This window comes from Bos grunniens, chromosome 4 (genome assembly GCF_055505025.1).
Source record: "Bos grunniens cultivar Pamir isolate PY7600 chromosome 4, Bosgru_T2T1.0, whole genome shotgun sequence".
NCBI lineage: Eukaryota > Metazoa > Chordata > Mammalia > Artiodactyla > Bovidae > Bos > Bos grunniens.
Window position 1 is genome coordinate 76,245,677 of NC_141168.1, and position 18,455 is coordinate 76,264,131.

General features: G+C 38.3%; 1 protein-coding gene and 1 long non-coding RNA gene across 3 annotated transcripts in view; one reads left to right on the forward strand and one right to left on the reverse strand.

The window, feature by feature from the left end:
* The window catches only part of CCDC146 (coiled-coil domain containing 146), a 141,296-nt gene that overhangs the window by 16,203 nt on the left and 106,638 nt on the right, over positions 1-18,455 (forward strand). For both annotated transcript variants that reach the window (XR_015162723.1, XM_086397073.1), the window contains exon 2: positions 7,119-7,288. Coding sequence is in view for 1 of the 2 variants with exons in the window: in XM_086397073.1 (XP_086253199.1) it covers positions 7,130-7,288 (159 nt within the window). In the remaining variant the exon portion in view is untranslated. The remainder of the gene's footprint in view (positions 1-7,118; positions 7,289-18,455) is intronic.
* LOC147374405 (uncharacterized) overlaps positions 4,141-18,455 on the reverse strand; it is a 106,528-nt gene continuing 92,213 nt past the window's right edge. Inside the window, exon 4 of the long non-coding RNA XR_015162731.1 lies at positions 4,141-4,476. This is a non-coding gene — a long non-coding RNA (uncharacterized LOC147374405). The remainder of the gene's footprint in view (positions 4,477-18,455) is intronic.

Consider the following 18,455-nt stretch of genomic DNA (forward strand, 5'->3'; position numbering starts at 1 on the left):
TTTGCATGGTACTAAAGGATATTATATAATTGTACATAGAATAAAGTACCTAGACATGAATAAGTTCAATAATTGTATCTGTATTTAAAACTGCCAATGTCTTAATATCTGATAATGATCTTGTTGTTATTGTTGAGTAAATTGGATCCGAGGTGACTGCAGGCTGCGTGTTGCGTTGGCTGCCCAGTATTCTGAGCCTGTCACACTGTGGACCAGAGGCCTCTCAGAAAGAAAAGCCTTCAGTGTAGACTTTAATGTTACCTTCAAAAGAGCATACACGTGTAATCACAGAGATACACTGACAGGATTGAGAGGCACTTGCCCTACAACTTTAAATATACCACAGTTTTTTAACCTCATTTTGACATTTCTATGTTTTTTAATAAATATAGGAAACTGAAACAACAAAAAATTAGGTGTCCCAGACTTTTCCCGTCCGCCAAGGGGTCTAGCTCTGAATTACTATAGAAATGTTTATGTAACTAACCTTTTATAGCAGTGGGTGATGAGGAAAGGAGCATGTGATTATGTTTCCAGGGCAATTAAAAATGCTAAATTATGAAAAATAATGCCCAGGTTCTGTGTGGGGCAAAGAAATACTAGTTTGACTTTACAGTACACCTCACTATTCTAAGATAAGCAAAATGTGTGCCCGTTAGTGACTAGTGATATCAAAAGGCAATACGGTGGTTTCCTGCTACATCTACTTTGAAACAAGCGTTGCCATTTTACCTTCAAAGTCATATCATTTGTGTATCCTGCCCATTCTCTGGTGTGCAGGGTTTTCAGTTTTTTGCATGTGTTTCTTGTAAATGTCAAGACAAATTTCCTGAACAGTGCAAAATCAAGACAAAATGATCACCTCTTTAGTTTTAGGGAAGAGGAAGTAGTGGTGTAACTTACAAAACAAGGCATGCCCTGCAATGTGTATTGCTTAATTATTCTCTGGGAAGCTTCCTATTTTGGCTCTGTCTTTTAGCCCCGAGGTGAAGTGTGAATAATAGAGGAGTTGAGTGTTCTTCTGCAATGGGACTAAAGCTTTTTCTTTTCTTCTTTCCTCCTTTAGCGGCCTTTTGTTTTTCTGTGTCAAAGCTCAGTACGTGTCCTTTCCCTTCATAGAGCCACAGCCTTTCTCCTCTGGACTCCTACAGTGTAGCATGGTGCTGCCTTGGTACTGCTCTCAGTACCTCACCTTCCAGTCAGGGCTGCTTCCCTGCAGACCTTTCCCTGCGAATGGCACTCACTGGGAACATGTAGTTGCCCCATAACCCTGCTTCTGCATCCATGCTTTCACAGCATCTCCTTCAGTTACTCATAATTTTTATATTTATCTCTGTGATTCTGTGATTAATTGCCATCTTGCTCACCAGTCTGTGAACCTCCCTGAGGTCAGGGACTTGTCTGGTTTTGCTCACTATGGCATCCATCTGCTACCCATAGCACAGGGACTGGCTCAAAGCCTCTAAATTGTCTCCTTGCCTCCAAATTCACACCCTTTCCAGACCATTCTTCTCACTGCCAGCAACATCTTTACAAATTCAGATAACACTTCTCTGCAAAAAATGTAATGGCTCCCAATACATACAGATTAAAATCTAAATTCTAGGATACAAGTTTCTTTTTAAGCCTTATCTACATTTCTAAGAAAACTGCTTTTTATTTAGGTTTATTTTATCTTCATGGACTACACTAAAGTCTATGATTGTGTGGATTACAACAAACTGTGGAAAATTCTTAAATAGATGGGAATACTAGACCATCTTACCTGCCTCGTGAGAAATCTGTATGCAGATCAAGAAGGAACAGTTAGAACTGGACATGGAATAACAGACTGGTTCCAAATAGGAAAAGGAGTACGTCAAGGCTGTATATTGTCACCCTGCTTATTTAACTTATATGCAGAGTACATCATGTGAAATGTTGGACTGGATGAATCACAAGCTAGAATCAAGATTGCCAGGAGAAATAGCAATAACCTCAGATATACAGCTGACACCACACTTATGGCAGAAAGCAAAGAGGAACTAAAGAGTCTCTTGATGAAAGTGAAACAGGAGTTGAAAAAGTTGGCTTAAAATTCAACATTCAAAAAATGAAGATCATGGCATCTGATCCCATCACTTCATGGCAAATAGATGGGGAAACAATGCAAACAGTGGCAGACTTTATTTTTGGGGGCTCCAAAATCACTGCAGATGGTCATTGCAGCCATGAAATTAAAAGACACTTGCTCCTTGAAAGAAAAGCTACAACAAACCTAGACAGCATATTAAAAAGCAGAGACATTACTTTACTGACAAAGGTCCATATAGTCAAAGCTATGGTTTTTCCAGTAGTCATGTATGCACGTGAGAGTTGAACCATAAAGAAAGCTGAGTGCCAAAGAACTGATGCTTTCAAACTATGGTGCTGGAGGAGACTCTTGAGAGTCCCTTGGATGGCAAGGAGATCAAGTCAGTCAATCCTAAAGGAAATCAGTCTTGAATATTCATTGTAAGGACTGATGTTGAAGCTGAAGCTCCAATACTTTGGCCACCTGATGTGAGGAACTGACTCACTGGAAAATACCCTGATGCTGGGCAAGATTGAAAGCAGGAGGAGACGGGGATGACAGAGGCTGAGATGGTTGGATGTATCACCAACTCGATGGACATGAGTCTAAGCAAGCTCCGGGATTTGGTGATGGACAGTGAAGCCTGGCATGTTGCAGTCCATGGGGTCGCAGAGAATCAGACACGACTGAGCAATTGAACTGACTGATTGTACCTTATCTTGTATGACATAGAAATTATTTCCCTGCATTCATCCCTCTTTAGATTGTAAATCGCTTGCACCTTTGTAGACTCTTGATTTTCATAAAATGACTCAATAAATGTTTGCGTAATTGATTTAGGTATTATGGAGATATATGGCTCTAGAATCACTATGCTTGATAGCTATGTAGTTCTTACACCAGGCATTTAGACGTTTTTATAAATATTCTCTTGTTTATATCATTGTGGCCTATGAGTATATATTGTTGTTTTATTTATGGCTCTTAATTCATATTGACTGCAGCATGATAATATTAGTACAATGGGCTTTGCTATATTAACTGATCCTTGAATTTTTTTTGTCTGTTAAACTTTGGTATCTACTTAAAGCCTTTCAGTCTCTATATTTAACTAGATTTATTAGTGTTTTATATTTAATTCACATGAGACTTTTGCACTTGCCTCTATTGTGTTTTTTACTTTCTTACTCTCTCTTTCTTTTCTAACGGTTGAAGTTTGTCTGATAATGTCTGTCAGAATTCCATTAGTGTCCTTTAGTTGCTTTCCTAAGGAGAAGGCAATGGCACCCCACTCAAGCACTCTTGCCTGGCAAATCCCATGGACGGAGGAGCCTGGAAGGCTGCAGTCCATGGGGTTGCTGAGGGTCGGACACGACTGAGAGACTTCGCTTTTACTTTTCACTTTCATGCATTGGAGAAGGAAATGGCAACCCACTCCAGTGTTTTTGCCTGGAGAATCCCAAGGATGGGGGAGCCTGGTGGGCTGCCGTCTATGGGGTCCCACAGAGTCGGACACGACTAAAGCGACTTAGCAGCAGCAGCAGTAGCAGTTGCTTTCCTATGTAAAATGTCTTACCTGCCGTAAAATATTTAGAATGTTTTCAAGATAGTAGAGCCTGAAAACATCAACAGACTCAGGAATTTGTGCAAATTCAGCATGACATCTTCTTTCGTTGCCCAGGTAAGCTATACCATATTTAAAGGTGCCATGCTCTGAGAAGATAGCCCGAGCTTCTGTTTTCAGGTTAATGCCATCTGGATTATAAAGATTCCAAGAGCCTTGAAAATATACTTTTAAATAAATTGGTGTACTTTACTTTGCAAAACTGTAATAGCAGAAAACTGGAAACATTCCATATATTTATAAATAAGGGATTATTTGAATAGCTTGTGGCATACCTATGCAAAGGGGTGCCTTGCACCTGTGAAATGAAATGAGAACTATCTCTACAAATATACAGAGATATTTAGGGAGTTCTTCAGTATATATTATTAAGTCTAGCTGTCTAGGTTTTGCTTCAAAATAATATGAGAGTGGAGAGGGAAAATGAAAGGGTTTAGATAAAACAAAATTACTCGAATTGTTATTTGTTGAAGTTACTATGGTTATGTTGATATATTTCTTAAAGAAAAGGCTAAAAGAAAAAACTGAAAATAACAGTTATGACCTGATGTTCTGAAGAAAATGTTTTGCTGGGAAAGCCCTAAATATTTTTCATCCATGAAATGATTGAACGTACATATTTTAGCTTATTAACACAAATATCTAAACACTCCAGTGTTCTTGCCTGGAGAATCCCAAGGACGGGGGAGCCTGGTGGGCTGCCACCTCTGGGGTCGCACAGAGTCGGACACAACTGAAGCGACTTAGCAGCAGCAGCAGCAGCAGATCTGTCATCAAGCCATTTCCAGTTCCCTGAAGACTTAAACAATAAACTGATTAAGGTTGTGATACCTTAATAATAACAGGTACTATTTTTTTAAAAAACTGTATTATGACATTAAAAATGTGTGTGTTAAAGGAGGGGCAGTCCAAACAATCTCAATTACTATTAATATCACATAAAGAAAAACAACCAGACATTCGGTGCTTCATGATGGAAGTGCATGCTACAACTGTGAAGGGTTTTTGTAGCAAGAGGAGGAAGGCAAGTGCATGTGCAATTTATGGCTGTGGCAGAAAAGTGGAGATGGTACAGTGGAAGCTACAAGTCCAGAGGCATTATCACATCGAATATGCATTTTCTTTATGAAACAGAAAAATTAGTTACTATCACTTCCATTTTAGAGAGGAGAAAACAATCAATCAGTGATATGCCTGTGACCACTTTAATAAATTCAGGAATCAGAGCCCGCCGTGCCATCTAGATTCATATTTTAGAACATATTTTCCATATTAAAAGAAGGAGGAGCCGTATCATCAGAGTAGGGATAACATAGACATAATAGGCAATACGCACTCAACAAAACCTTAAAATTACATAGGCAGAATACTCTTTGACATAAAGCAGCAATATATTTTTGGATCCTCTCCTAAAGTAAAGGAAATAAAGGCAAATATAAACAAATGGAACCTAATTAAACCTAAAGCTTTTGTGCAGCAAAGAAAACCATCAACAAAATAAAAAGACAGTCTACTGTATGGGAGAAAATATTTCCAAGTGATATGACCAATAAGGGATTAATATCCAACATATATAAATATCTCATACAACTCAACATCAAATAAAACAATCAATCAAAAAATGGGCAGAAGACCTGAAAACACATTTTACCAAAGAGGAAATGCAGATGGCCACCCAAAATGCACATGAAAAGATGCTCAACATTGCTAATCATCAGGGAAATGCAAATCAAAACTACAATGAGATATCACCTCACTTGTCCGAATGGCTAACATCAAAAAGACCACAAGTAACATAATCTGCCATTGATGTGGAAAAAAGGGGAACCCTCCTACACTGTTGACGGGAATGTAAATTGGTACAGTCACTGTGGAGAACAGAATGGGGGCTTCCTCAAAAAACTAAAAATAGAACTACCATGTGACCCAGCAATTCCATTCCTTGGTAAATATCTGAAAAAACACGAATTCAAAAAAATACATGGACCTCAGTGTTCACTGCAGCACTACTTACAACAGCCAAGATATGGAAACAACCTAAATGTCCATCAACAGATGAATGGATGAAGAAGATGCAGAATACTACTCAATGGAATACTACTCAGTCATAAAAAAGAATGAAATTTTGCCATTTGCAGCAACATGGATGGACTTGGAGGGCATTACACTAAGTGAAATAAGTCAAACAAAAAAGATAAATACCGTATGATATCGCTTATATGTGGAATCTAAAAATTGGAACAAACTAGTGAATATAATATAAAAGAAACAGACTCATAAATATATAGACAAACAAGTGATTACCAGCAGGGAGGTACAAACTGTTGGGTGTAACATAGGCTCAAAGATGTATCATACAACATGAGGAATATAACCAGTATTTTGTAATAAGTGAAAATGGAGAGTAACTTTTAAAAATTGCATAAAAATTAAAAAAAATTAAAGCAAAAAGAAATTATGACAGTTGAAGTGATCCTGTCTAGTAAGAGAAGAAAGCAGGTATGCTCATCTGTCGAGTGAAAATTCACATATGCGGAGATCAAAAGAGCAGATTAGATTGGCATTCTTCTATGCAATGGAGGCCTCTTACCAGCTCTCAGAGGAGCGGCCATCCCAATGCCACCAAAGTGAACCAATAGAAACCTTGCTAGCCAACATAGGGGTCATTTTAGAAAGGACTCTAGGTCCACTTGACTACTTGAGGAAATCAATGGTCAATAATCAGGGCTGGTTTCAAGGATGTGTGACCTGTGCGGTGATAAAATGACCCACTTTTGGAGGGGCCAGTACTTGGCTTAACGTTCTGGTGTCACCAGCTTGAAATACCAGCTTATGTTTTGTAAGTGGAGTCCGATGGAAGAGCTGAGTATATGCACACAAGCACAGAGACCGGCCTGCGTCAGGGTGCACAAGCACACAGGCCTGCGCAGTGGCAGCAGCAGGCAGTGTGGGTATCGGGCAATTAGCCCGGAGGCCTTGTGCACACGTGCATGCCCAAGGCAGAGTGGGGCGCCACAGGCTGTTGTTTTTTATGTTTCCAAAAGTAATTTGAATTAACTTTGTGCTATATTTTAAGGATAAAGGTTCTGTTTATTAATCCAATCAATGAAAAGTAATTGAGTGCCTACTACAATACTCAGTGAACAAAATTAGGTTTATTTTCTGCCTTCATGGAACCTAAATTCTAGTTACTAATTATTTTTTCCAGTTAGTGAAATAATCTACTCTTTAAAATCGGAAGTATTGCTTTGAGTGTATCAATGGAGAGCATCTTTGCAACAAAGCAGCCTTTTATAGTAATGTGATTGCAGCTAAGTTTCCTGACCTAGAATTTCATTGAACAGATTACTCTAATTGCTTTTATTATCCTATCCTCCATTAATTTTACTTTATAACTGAAGATATCCATAAATAGCTAAATATGGAATGATTTTATTTTAGAATTGTGAAAAATGGAAGACAGTACCACAGACACAGACCAAGAAGAGGAAGAGGAGAAAGGTGGAAAGGCGCAAGAGGACCCCATTTATGCCACTGCACCCACAATTAACATCCAAGATGAGCGATTTGTTGATTTATCTACAACTCCAGCTTTCATTTGTCTGCATGAGGTACATATATATTTATTTATTACTCCCTTTATAAATTACTACAATGAGACTTGCCTCCTTACCTACTTAAAAATTCAGATGAAGTTAATATCATCATCAAAATAATTTATCATATGTAATCTGTATGTGATACATACTGTTTCAAGCTCTTTAAAGTAGTCCCCACCTTCTCTTCTGAAAGCCTATCACATAATCCTGGACTAATGCAGTAGTGTAGGCTCGGATACTTTGAAGGCATAATAAATCTTTACATACATGCAACTACTTAAGTACATTCTGTCTGTTGGTAAATTAATTAAGAGAGATTTCTTTCATTATTGGATAGACTACTTCAATAAAATGAAGATAAAAGGTTTTATCTTATAATGATAGACAGAATATACATTTAGTTAACTAAATGTAGTTACTTCAGAAGGGCACTGAAATATACTGTTTTCTATTAGCAGAGAAGCAAAACAGGAAATATGATTTTTGTTACATTTTTTTCTGATTTTTTTAAAAAATAAGATGAACATTTAGGAAATACCCCAAAATGAGGAGACTGTTTTCTTTAATAGTAACTGACCACATAGCAACTTGTCAATTTTGAGAGCTGTACTTGAGAAAAGAGCTTAGAGGGCATATGAATTCTGGACTCCTAAATTTACATGAATGTAACTGAATAAAACATCTAAGAAATTTGATAGTAATATTAAGCTAAAAAAATCTTTGGGTAAAATCAGAGTTTACTTAAAACCAGAAGCAAAAGTAAATCCCCACCCAAATATTTTGTTGGTGTAAATGTTTTGAATATTGTTGAAATTTTGTTTTACATATACATAGAAACGACATATCAGGAACACCTGATGTCAGTTTGTTCCATTACTCATGTTTTCAGCTTTTATCACTTGGTTAAAGTGGTGACTTCTAGCTTTCTTTTCTATAAAGTTATGTTTTTCTTCTCGAAATTAATAAGGCCCTATGGGGAGATAATCTGAGGCTATTTACGTATCCTCTTTGTTGTCATTCAGTCACTAAGTCGTGTCCAACTCTTTGCAACCCCATGGACTGCAGCACACCAGGCTTCCCTGCCCTTCACTATCTCCTGGAGTTTGTTCAAATTCATGTCCATTGAGTTGGTAATACTATCCAACCATCTCATCCTCCGCTGCCCTTTTCTCCTTTTGCCTTCAATCATTCCCAGCATCAGGGTCTTTTCCAGTGAGTTGGCTCTTCCCATCAGGTGGCCAAAGTATTAGAACTTCAACATCAGTCCTTCCAATGAATATTCAGGACTGAGATCGAATGGTTTGATCTCTCTGTAGTCCAAGAGACTCTCAAGAGTTCTCTAGCATCATAATTCGAAAGCATCAATTCTTTGGCACTCAGCTTTCTTTATGGTCCAACTCTTACATCCATACATGACTACTGGAAAAACCATAGTTTTGACTGTATGAACGTCTGTCAGCAAAGTGTTATCTCTGCCTTTTAATCTGCTGTTCTTCCAAGGGGCAGGCACACTTAATTTCATGGCTGAGTCACTGTCTGCAGTGATTTTGGAGCCCAAGATAAGAAAACCTGTCACTGTTTTGATTTTTCCCCATCTATTTGCCATGAAGTGATGGGACCAGATGCTATGATCTTTATTTTTTAAATGTCAAGTTTTAAGCCAGCCATTTCACTCTCTTCTTTCACTTTCATCAAGAGGCTCCTTAGTTCCTTTTCACTTTCTGCCATTAGAGTGATATCATCTGCCTATCTAAGGTTGTTGATATTTCTCCTGGCAATCTTGATTGCAGCTTGTGATTCTTTCAGCCCAACATTTCACATAATGTACTCTGCATATAAGTTAAATAAGCAGAGTGACAATATACAGACTTGTTGTACTCCTTTCTCAATTTGGAATCAGTCAGTTAGTCGTTCCATGTCTGGTTCTAATTGTTGCTTCTTAACCTGCATACAGGTTTCTCAGGAGACGGGTCTGGTATTCCCATCCCTTTCAGAATTTCCCACCATTTGTTGTGATCCTCACAGTCAAAGGCTTTAGCATAGTCAAAGAAGCAGATTTTTTTTCTGGAATTTCCTTGCTTTTCCTATGACCCAGCAGATGTTTGCAATTTGATCTCTGGTTATTCTGCCCTTTCTAAACCCAGTCTGTACATCTGGAAGTTTTCAGTTAACATACTGCTGAAGCCTAGTTAGAAGGATTTTGAGCTTTACTTTGCTAGCATGTGAAATGAGTACAACTGTATGCTAGTTTGAACATTCTTTGGTATTACCCTCTTTGGGATTGGAATGAAAAGTGATCTTTTCCAGTCCTGTGGTCACTGCAGAGTTTTCCAAATTTACTGACATACTGAGTACAGCACTTCAACAGTGTCATCTTTTAGGATTTGAAGAAGCTTAGCTGGGATTACATCGCCTCCATTTAAGTATCCTGCTCTGCTAAAATTTTCACCTACTAGTTTTACATCTCTGATGATTCTTCCCCAAATTAATTATTACTATGATGGCTGCAAAATGGCAAGTTTCTTATTCCATCATTTCTTCTACAATTATTAGTCGGCATCCTACTGTAAGGTAGAATGTTCTCTTCTTTCCTGTATCTATCAATCCATCCATCACCCATCAGGGTGAACTTATGAGTTCTTATTCTACTCAGTGAGTTATAATCCATCATTGCCATTATTCATTTTGATACTTCAGTTGTCCCAGATTTGGTCAGTGTAACTCTTTCAAGAAGGCTCACTTACCCTTTTGACGTGTTCCTAAGATTCTTTATGTACTTCTTAACTTTCTGTCATAAGAATATATTGCACGTTCAGCTTGCATTTTCTTTGCTCCAACTCTGCTGCTGCTACTGCTAAGTCACTTCAATCGTGTCCGACTCTGTGTGACCCCATAGATGGCAGCCCACCAGGCTCCTCCATCCCTGGGATTCTTCAGGCAAGAACACTGGAATGGGTTGCCATTTCCTTCTCCAATGCATGAAAGTGAAAAGTGAAAGTGAAGTCGCTCAGTCGTGTCCGATCCTCAGCGACCCCATGGACTTCAGTCTTCCAGGCTCCATCCATGGGATTTTTCCAGGCAAGAGTACTGGAGTGGGGTGCCATTGGCTTCCCCGTTGCTCCAACTCTAGGATCAGCCATTTCTCAAAGGATTTTTAGTTCCCTTTTCAGAGGAGAATGATATTTGAAAACTAAGATCTCAGTGCTGGATGTGTTCACTGCTACTGGACTGTCATTGCTTCTAAGTACTCTTAGAGATAGGAAATAGGCACATAAATATATTTATTCTATGCAAATTTATATATATTTCTATCTATATCTTTATATATTTATAATGATGAGTTTATACCTCTATTATTAATGTTTTCAAATGATCAGGGTTCTCTATTTCTTCTAAAATCCATCATATGTCTAACTTTGAAATAGTATTTCTACTTTCATACCACTATTCCTAATAATTCTATCAAATAAGGGAACAGTTTATTTCTACCAAAGTGAAAGTGAAAGTGAAGTTGCTCAGTTGTGTCCAACTCTTTGTGACCTCATGGACTGAAGCCTACCAGGCTCCTCTGTCCATGGGATTTTCCAGGCAATAGTACTGGAGTGGATTGCCATTTCCTTCTCCAGGGGATCTTCCCGACCCAGGGATCAAACCCAGATCTCCCACATTGTAGACAGACGCTTAACCATCTGAGCCACCATGGAATTCTACCAAAGGTTATGCTAACAATAAAAATTATAGTCAAATTTTGTAAGCCACAGATAAATAAACAGGAAATGTTTGCTTTGTAACATCAAAGGAGAACTTAGGACAACTTCTCCTGAATATTGCTCTTCAAGGTAACGATTCATTAAATATTTCAAGAATCTGTTAATACTCATGTATGCACAAATTATAGCTATTAATCATTGGGTATGGTCCCCCCACCGCCCCGATATAGTGGATACCTTTGATTATAAGGTCAAAGAACTGTCCAGCTGTTTTGGGTAGTATTTACACCAATGATTTTACTGCCTGAGAACTCTTTTTTTTTTTTTTTCAGCCAGCAAAAGTCTTGCATAGTGAATTATTGGCTTAAAACAACTTTACTTCCATAATAAACACCCTTGAGGTTATTCCTATTGGCATCTAGCTTTATTTTCTAAGATTCACAAGTCTAAGATTCCCAAGTCTTATAATTTTTTAACCTATTATATATAAGCCTTCCTCCTTCAGTTGTCCAAACAGAAGTTGAATCTGCAGAATAACAAAAGTTCTGAAAGAAAGCAGTCAGAAATCCAATTCTAAAGATCCAGATGCTTGGCATCTCACAGAAAGAACCAGAAGCTGCTGACGCATTTATTGTTGCTAATGCTAGCCATACAATTGGCCCAGTGCTACTTAATTGTAAAGCATGGATATCATGCTCTCATCTAACATTGCACACAGAATGTGTTCCACAGTCATGGCACTCTGCGATTTGGGCCCAAACTACTTTTGCAATCTAATAGTTCACATAGCCCTCATGATCTTCTGTTTATGTTACTCCTCTTAGTATGGAGTCTCCCATATTTAGATGGCTAGTAAACTAGCAACATATTCACAAAGCATGATGCAAGGTCATGGCTGTCCATAATCCTCCTACTTATGTTGCCTCTTGAAAGACTATGGTACTCCCACTAAAAAGAAATCAGATCAAACACTTGCAGAGGCCACCCCTTGCAAACCTGCATCGGTTCCCAACCTTTTAGAATCTGGCTTAGTTCCCACATCTTTCAAGAAACTGTATCTGAGCAGCCAGCGCACAGTATTTTCTCCAACCTGTCAATTCTTATGGCATTTGTAGGCTGTACCTTTCACTTGGTACAGGATCATTAACAGATATTTACTGAATATCTTCTCATCATGCAGTATTTTGCATAGCAGATTTAATTCCTCACTGATATTATGATCACATTAAACAGTAAGACTTAACAGGGCAGGGACTACATTGTGTTAAATCCACTCTTTGGGATTAATGTTCAAAGTGGTGCTTGGGAATGAAGTCACATCAATGGATTGTGTGGGTTAATTCTAGACACCTGCTCCTCAACCCTGCCATGGCTGCCTAATGATGAGGACTGACACTCTACAGACTTCTCTTGTCCTGTTGAAAAGTTTTATTTAAAAAAATTTTTGTTAAGGTGTAACATATATTCGGTAAACATCACAAATACTCAGGGTATAGCACTTTTTTACATATGCCATTAACCAACATGTTCAGCACTAAATTCATTATTCTCCCGATCCTAATTCTCCTCCTGTGTTCTCTTTATTAGCTTGAGGGTTAAATATCTCCATTAACTATTTCTTGAATTTATCTCTTCTTCATTCATGCCATATTTACACTGACATGAAAATATATTTCCTGCAACTCAGTAGTGTCCCTTGAAACTCTTCCAAGTCATTGCTCCCACCGAAGTTAGCCACTATTCTGACTTATCACTACATATTAGTTTTGCCTCTTTTAAAAAATCATATGAATGGAATCATAGTACCATGATCATTCTTGTGCATGCTTTATACTTATGAAGTCATTTATCTTGGGTGTATACCTAGGACTGGGGTTCCTGTGTCATAATTTAGGCTTATATTCAACTTTAATTGATATCTTCAAATATCTACTACTGTGGCAAGAATCCCTTAGAAGAAATGGAGCAGCCCTCAAAGCCAACAAGAGTCCAGAATGCAGTACTTGGGTGCAATCTCAAAAACAACAGAATTATCTTGGTTCATTTCCAAGGCAAACCATTCAGCATCACAGTAATCAAAATCTATGCCCCAACCACTAAACAGAAGAAGCTGAAGTTGACCAGTACTATGAGACATACAAGGACACCAAAAAAACATGTCTTTTTCATCATAGGAGATTGGAATGCAAAAGTAGGAAGTCAAGAGTTACCTGGAGTAACAGGCAAGTTTGGCCTTGGGAGTACAAAATGAAGCAGGGCAAAGGCTAACAGATTTTTGTCAAGAGAACATGCAGGTTATAGCAAACACCCTTTTCCAACAACCCAAGAGACAACTATACACATGGACATCACCAAAAAGGCAGTACTGAAATCAGATTGATTATGTTCTTGGCAGCTGAAGATGGAGAAGCTCTATACAGTCAGCAAAAACAAGACCTGGGGCTGACTGTGTCTCAGATCATGAACTCCTTATTGCAAAATTCAGGCCTCAGTTGAAGGAAGTATGGAAAACCACCCAGCCATTCAGGCATGAACTAAATCAAATCCCTTATGATTATACAGTGAAGGTGATGAATAGATTCAAGGGATTAGATCTGGTAGAGAGTGCCTGAAGAACTATGGATGGAGGTTTGTAACACTGTACAGGAGGCAGTGATCAAAACCATCCCCAAGAAAAAGAAATGCAAGAAGGCAAAGTGGTTGTCTGAGGAAGCCTTACAAATAGCTGAGAAAAGAAGTGAAAGACAAAGGAGAAAGGGAATGATATACCCAACTCAATGCAGAGTTCCAAAGAATAGCAAGGAGAGGTAAAGCTTTCCTAAACAAACAATGCAAAGGAATAGAGGAAAACAATAGAATGGGAAAGACTAGAGATCTCTTCAAGAAAATTATAGATTCCAAGGGAACATTTCATGCAAAGATGGGCACAATGAAGGACAGAAATGGCAAGGACCTAACAGAAGCAGAAGAGATTAAGAAGAGTTGACAAGAATACACAGAACTGTATAAAAAAGGTCTTAATGACCCAGATAACCATGATGATGTAGTCACTCACCTAGAGCCAGACATCCTAGCATGTAAAGTCAAGTGGGCTTTAGGAAGCATCAAAGATACTAGAGGTGATGACATTCCAGCTGAACTATTTCAAATCCTAAAAGATGATGCTGTTAAAGTGCTGCACTCAATTTGTCAGCAAATTTGGAAAACTCAGCAGTGGCCACATGACTGGAAAAGATCAGTTTTCATTCCAATCCCAAAGAAGGGCAATGCCAAAGAATGCTCAAACTACTGTACAGTCGTGCTCATTTCACATGCCAGCAAGGTAATGCTCAAAATCATTCAAGCAAGACTTCAGCAGTATGTAAACCAAGAAGTTCCAGATGTACAAGCTGATTTAGAAAAGGTAGAAAAACCAGAGATCAAATTGTGAACATCTGTTGGATCACAGAGAAAGCAAGGGAATTCCCAAAAAACATCTACTTCTGCTTCATTGATTATGCTAAAGCCTTTGACTGTGTAGATCACAACAAAGTGGGGGAAATTCTGAAAGGGATGGGGATACCAGACCAACTTTCCTGTCCTGAGAAACCTGTATGCAGGCCAAGAAGCAACAGTTAGAACCTAATGTGGAACAACAGACTGGCTTAAAATTGGGAAAGGATTACATCAAAGCTGTATATTGTCACCCTGCTTATTTAACTTACATACATAGTACATCATGCAAAATGCCAGGCTGGATGAATCACAGACTGGAATTAAGATTGCCGGGAGAAATAGCACTCTAATAACAGGAAGCGAAGAGGAACTAAAGGGCCTCTTGTTGAGAGTGAAAGCAGAGAGTGAAAAAGCTGGCTTAAAACTCAACATTCAAAAAACTAAGATCATGCCATTCAGTCCCATCATTTCAAGGCAAATAGATGGGGGAAAAAGTTGAAACAGTGGAAGATTATATTTTCTTGGGCTCCAGAATCACTGCAAACGGTGACTGTAGCCATGAAATTAAAAGATGCTTGTTCCTTGGAAGAAAAGCTATGATAAACCTAGGCAGCATATTAAAAAACAGAGACATCACTTGGCTGACAAAGGTCTGTACAGTCAAAGCTATGGTTCTTCTAGTAATCATGTACAGATGTGAGAGTTGGACCATAAAGAAGGGAGAGCACCGAAGAATTGATGCTTTCCAATTGGTGTTGGAGAAGACTCTTGAGAGTCCCTTGGACAGCAAGGAGATCAAACCAATAAATCCTAAAGGAAATCAACCCTGAATATTTACTGGAAGGACTGATGCTGAAGCTGAAGCTCCAATACTTTGGCCACCTGTTGGGAAGCACTGACTCACTGATGCTGGGAAATACTTTCAAATGACTTTCTGAAAAGACTGTACCAAGATACACACCCTGATGAGCTATAAGCAATTGTCCTCCTCTGACACTATGGTGAGGACCATGTGTTAAACAGCACCTGGCTCTAGATCTTGCACAGAGATAAGTAGTAAATATTTAGTATTGTATGCTAAGTCACTTCAGTCGTGTCTGACTCTGTGCAACCCCATAGATGGCAGCCCAGCAGGCTCCCCCGTCCCTGGGATTCTCCAGGCAAGAACACTGGAGTGGGTTGCCATTTCCTTCTCCAATGCATGAAAGTGAAAAGTGAAAGTGAAGTCGCTCAGTCGTGTCTGACTCTTAGCGACTCCATGGACTGCAGCCCACCAGGCTCCTCAGTCCGTGGGATTTTCCAGGCAAGAGTACTGGAGTGGGGTGCCATTGCCTTCTCCATAGTATTGCAAAATATTGTTAACAAATAGTGTGTATCTCTTTATTCAAAGCATCATGTCTGTTGCACATTCAGGCTTAAATTTAAGTGATAGCTTTCATGGTATTCCCCAAGTCAAAATTTCTACTTTTAATCTGTACGTGGTTATGTAAAGTAGCACTGATTTCTAAGGGTCAACTTGGTTGTCAAATGTCAGTGTGTCAGATATTGAACTTTTCCAAGCGTTGGAAATCATAAAATCATTCTTGTCTGAATGCCAAGAGCCAAAACCAAAACATGAGTGTATCTTGCCTGAGCCTTTTGGCTCTTTTGCTTTTCATCAGAACTAGTCAGCAACTCCTTTCATTTCCTAAAAATAATTTTTATGCCAAACATTGTTAAGTCTTTGACCTGATTTAACCAAGGGATAGAGAAAAAGTAGCACAGAGCATTTGGGAGACACAAGGGGGAGTGTGAACACTGGAGGAAAACACTAGGGAAGTAAAAGTGTGAATCTGTATATAATACAAAATTCTGTTAGAGTGTAGGGTATGCAAGTATTGTGGATGTGTAGATTACGATGGATTAGGCTTGTTGATAAGTGACCTTTTCACTGAAACAGATTCTATATAAAACTATCAACTGTTGGACTCCTTAAAAATGTGTAATAAATATATCTGTGATCAAGTTTTAGTTGCATGTCCAATTGGAAAAGAATTGAGATAGCAAGTTTTTGAATTGCAGTGAGAGATGTTAAATCTTAATCTTTTTAACAGATATTAATTCAGTGCCCACTATGTGCCAGGCTCTGTGTTAGGAAATATTTATTACCATTGTTATTAAAGCTACTAAAATTTACTCAAATTTATCCCTTTAGCTCCTCCTCTCTTTTGAGAAACTCCCATGTGCTGCACAATGCTAGATGTCATGGACATTCATAGGCATAAAGTATTTTAAAGGGTACTAATCCCCTGGAGGAAGAAATGGCAACCCACTCCAGTATTCTTGCCAGGAAAATCCCATGGACATAGGAGCCTGGTGGGCTACAGGCCATAGGGTTGCAAAGAATCGGACACACTGAGCGCACACACAATATGCAATTTTTTAGAAGCTTAATTTGGGAAACTTGTGGTGGTAAACATCAGCAAAAGGCATGGCTGAGAACCTAAAGGTCCAAACCGTGTGATTACAACTAAATGGAAGAAACAAACACTGTTGGTTGAGATGATCTGGAAAAGGCTTTTCAGAAGCAGGAGGACATGAGAGAGAATATTTCGTCCAAATCCATGGTGTCCACTATGAACCCACCCACTCTTCTATCTTAAGCTTTGCGCATACTGATATATGCACATACTTGGAATATCTTCATCTGGATGATCCCAAGTTACCTCCAGCTAAACATGTTCTGAATTAAATTTGTTATTTTCCTCCCAAACCTAATTTTCCTCCTGTATTCTGTCAGTTGGTTTTCTCTCTTAAATATCCATTAAATTTTTCTGTTTTACATTCCTACCATCTCACCAACCAGAATGCCATTTCAGTGATCAAGATAAGATGTGGATACCGAACCAAGCAGTGGCCATGGAAAGGAGAGAATACTTATAGGAGAGGTAGTAAGGAAGTACAAAATGCTAAATTAACTGAATGGATATGGATTGAATAAGGGAAAGGAGTCTAAATTGACGTTTAGATTTGTGATTTAGGAAAGCGGCTGGATCATGGTATTGTAAGTGACAGAAAATTCAGAATAAGCAACGGTCAGAAGGAAGTGTCCAATATGTAAGTCTTGAGCGTACCAGGGAAGGCCCTTGACTGAAGATACAGACATAGCAGGTTCTTGGTAGTCAGATGGCTTTTCTGAAAAGAATGCAAATTGCTTCTTATGTATATTTAACAGCATAGTCTACCACTGCATATTTATAAAACAGATGTTATTATCATTTACCTAATTTCCTACCTTTAAAATGACCTCTTTCACATGTTCAAAAGGCACTTTCTTATTTTGTATTCACTTTGATCTCATAAGGCTGGTAACAGATTAAATAAATTTTGGAATTTTAAATAAGAACTTTATAAACTTCTGAAAATACTGGTGATTTTTCTGATGCTACTAAAGCTTCCTTCACTTTCAACGTTGGATCTCTGAGTTACTGATGAGTTTCTTAAGATAATGTTTTCTACTTCTTTCATACATGAGCTAATTAAGTAACGAGTTACAAAGAAGAAAATGTAAAGCTTACAGACAAGGCAGTTTCAAGTATGTGATTTAATTTTCATAATAATTCCATAAAGAAGTTTCAGATATCATTATTTCCACTTAAAAGGTTCTGAAAGACTGCGGCTTGCCCTGCTTTGCACTGCGAGGTAGATACAGAGCCAGGCATGCAACCTAGTCTCCTGTCTCCAACCCCGATGCACATTTCACCTGCCGTGCTTCACTTGACAGTCACACATTTTTTAAACACTGCTATTTTAGGATTTTACAAATTTACTTTTAAAGTAAACGGTATATTAAAAGAAAAAATAAAGATAAATATTTTAACTCTCCATTTAAATATTTCTCTTTGGTTTCCCTATCCTTTCTTAGTTATCACACCTCACTAAAAGTTGTACTTAGAGGATATGCACTAAAAAAAAAAGGCACTATAAATTTCTTTTAAAAGTGTTTCTATAAGTCTTATGGTTTTTGGAATCTTTTTACTTTTCCTTCAGACATC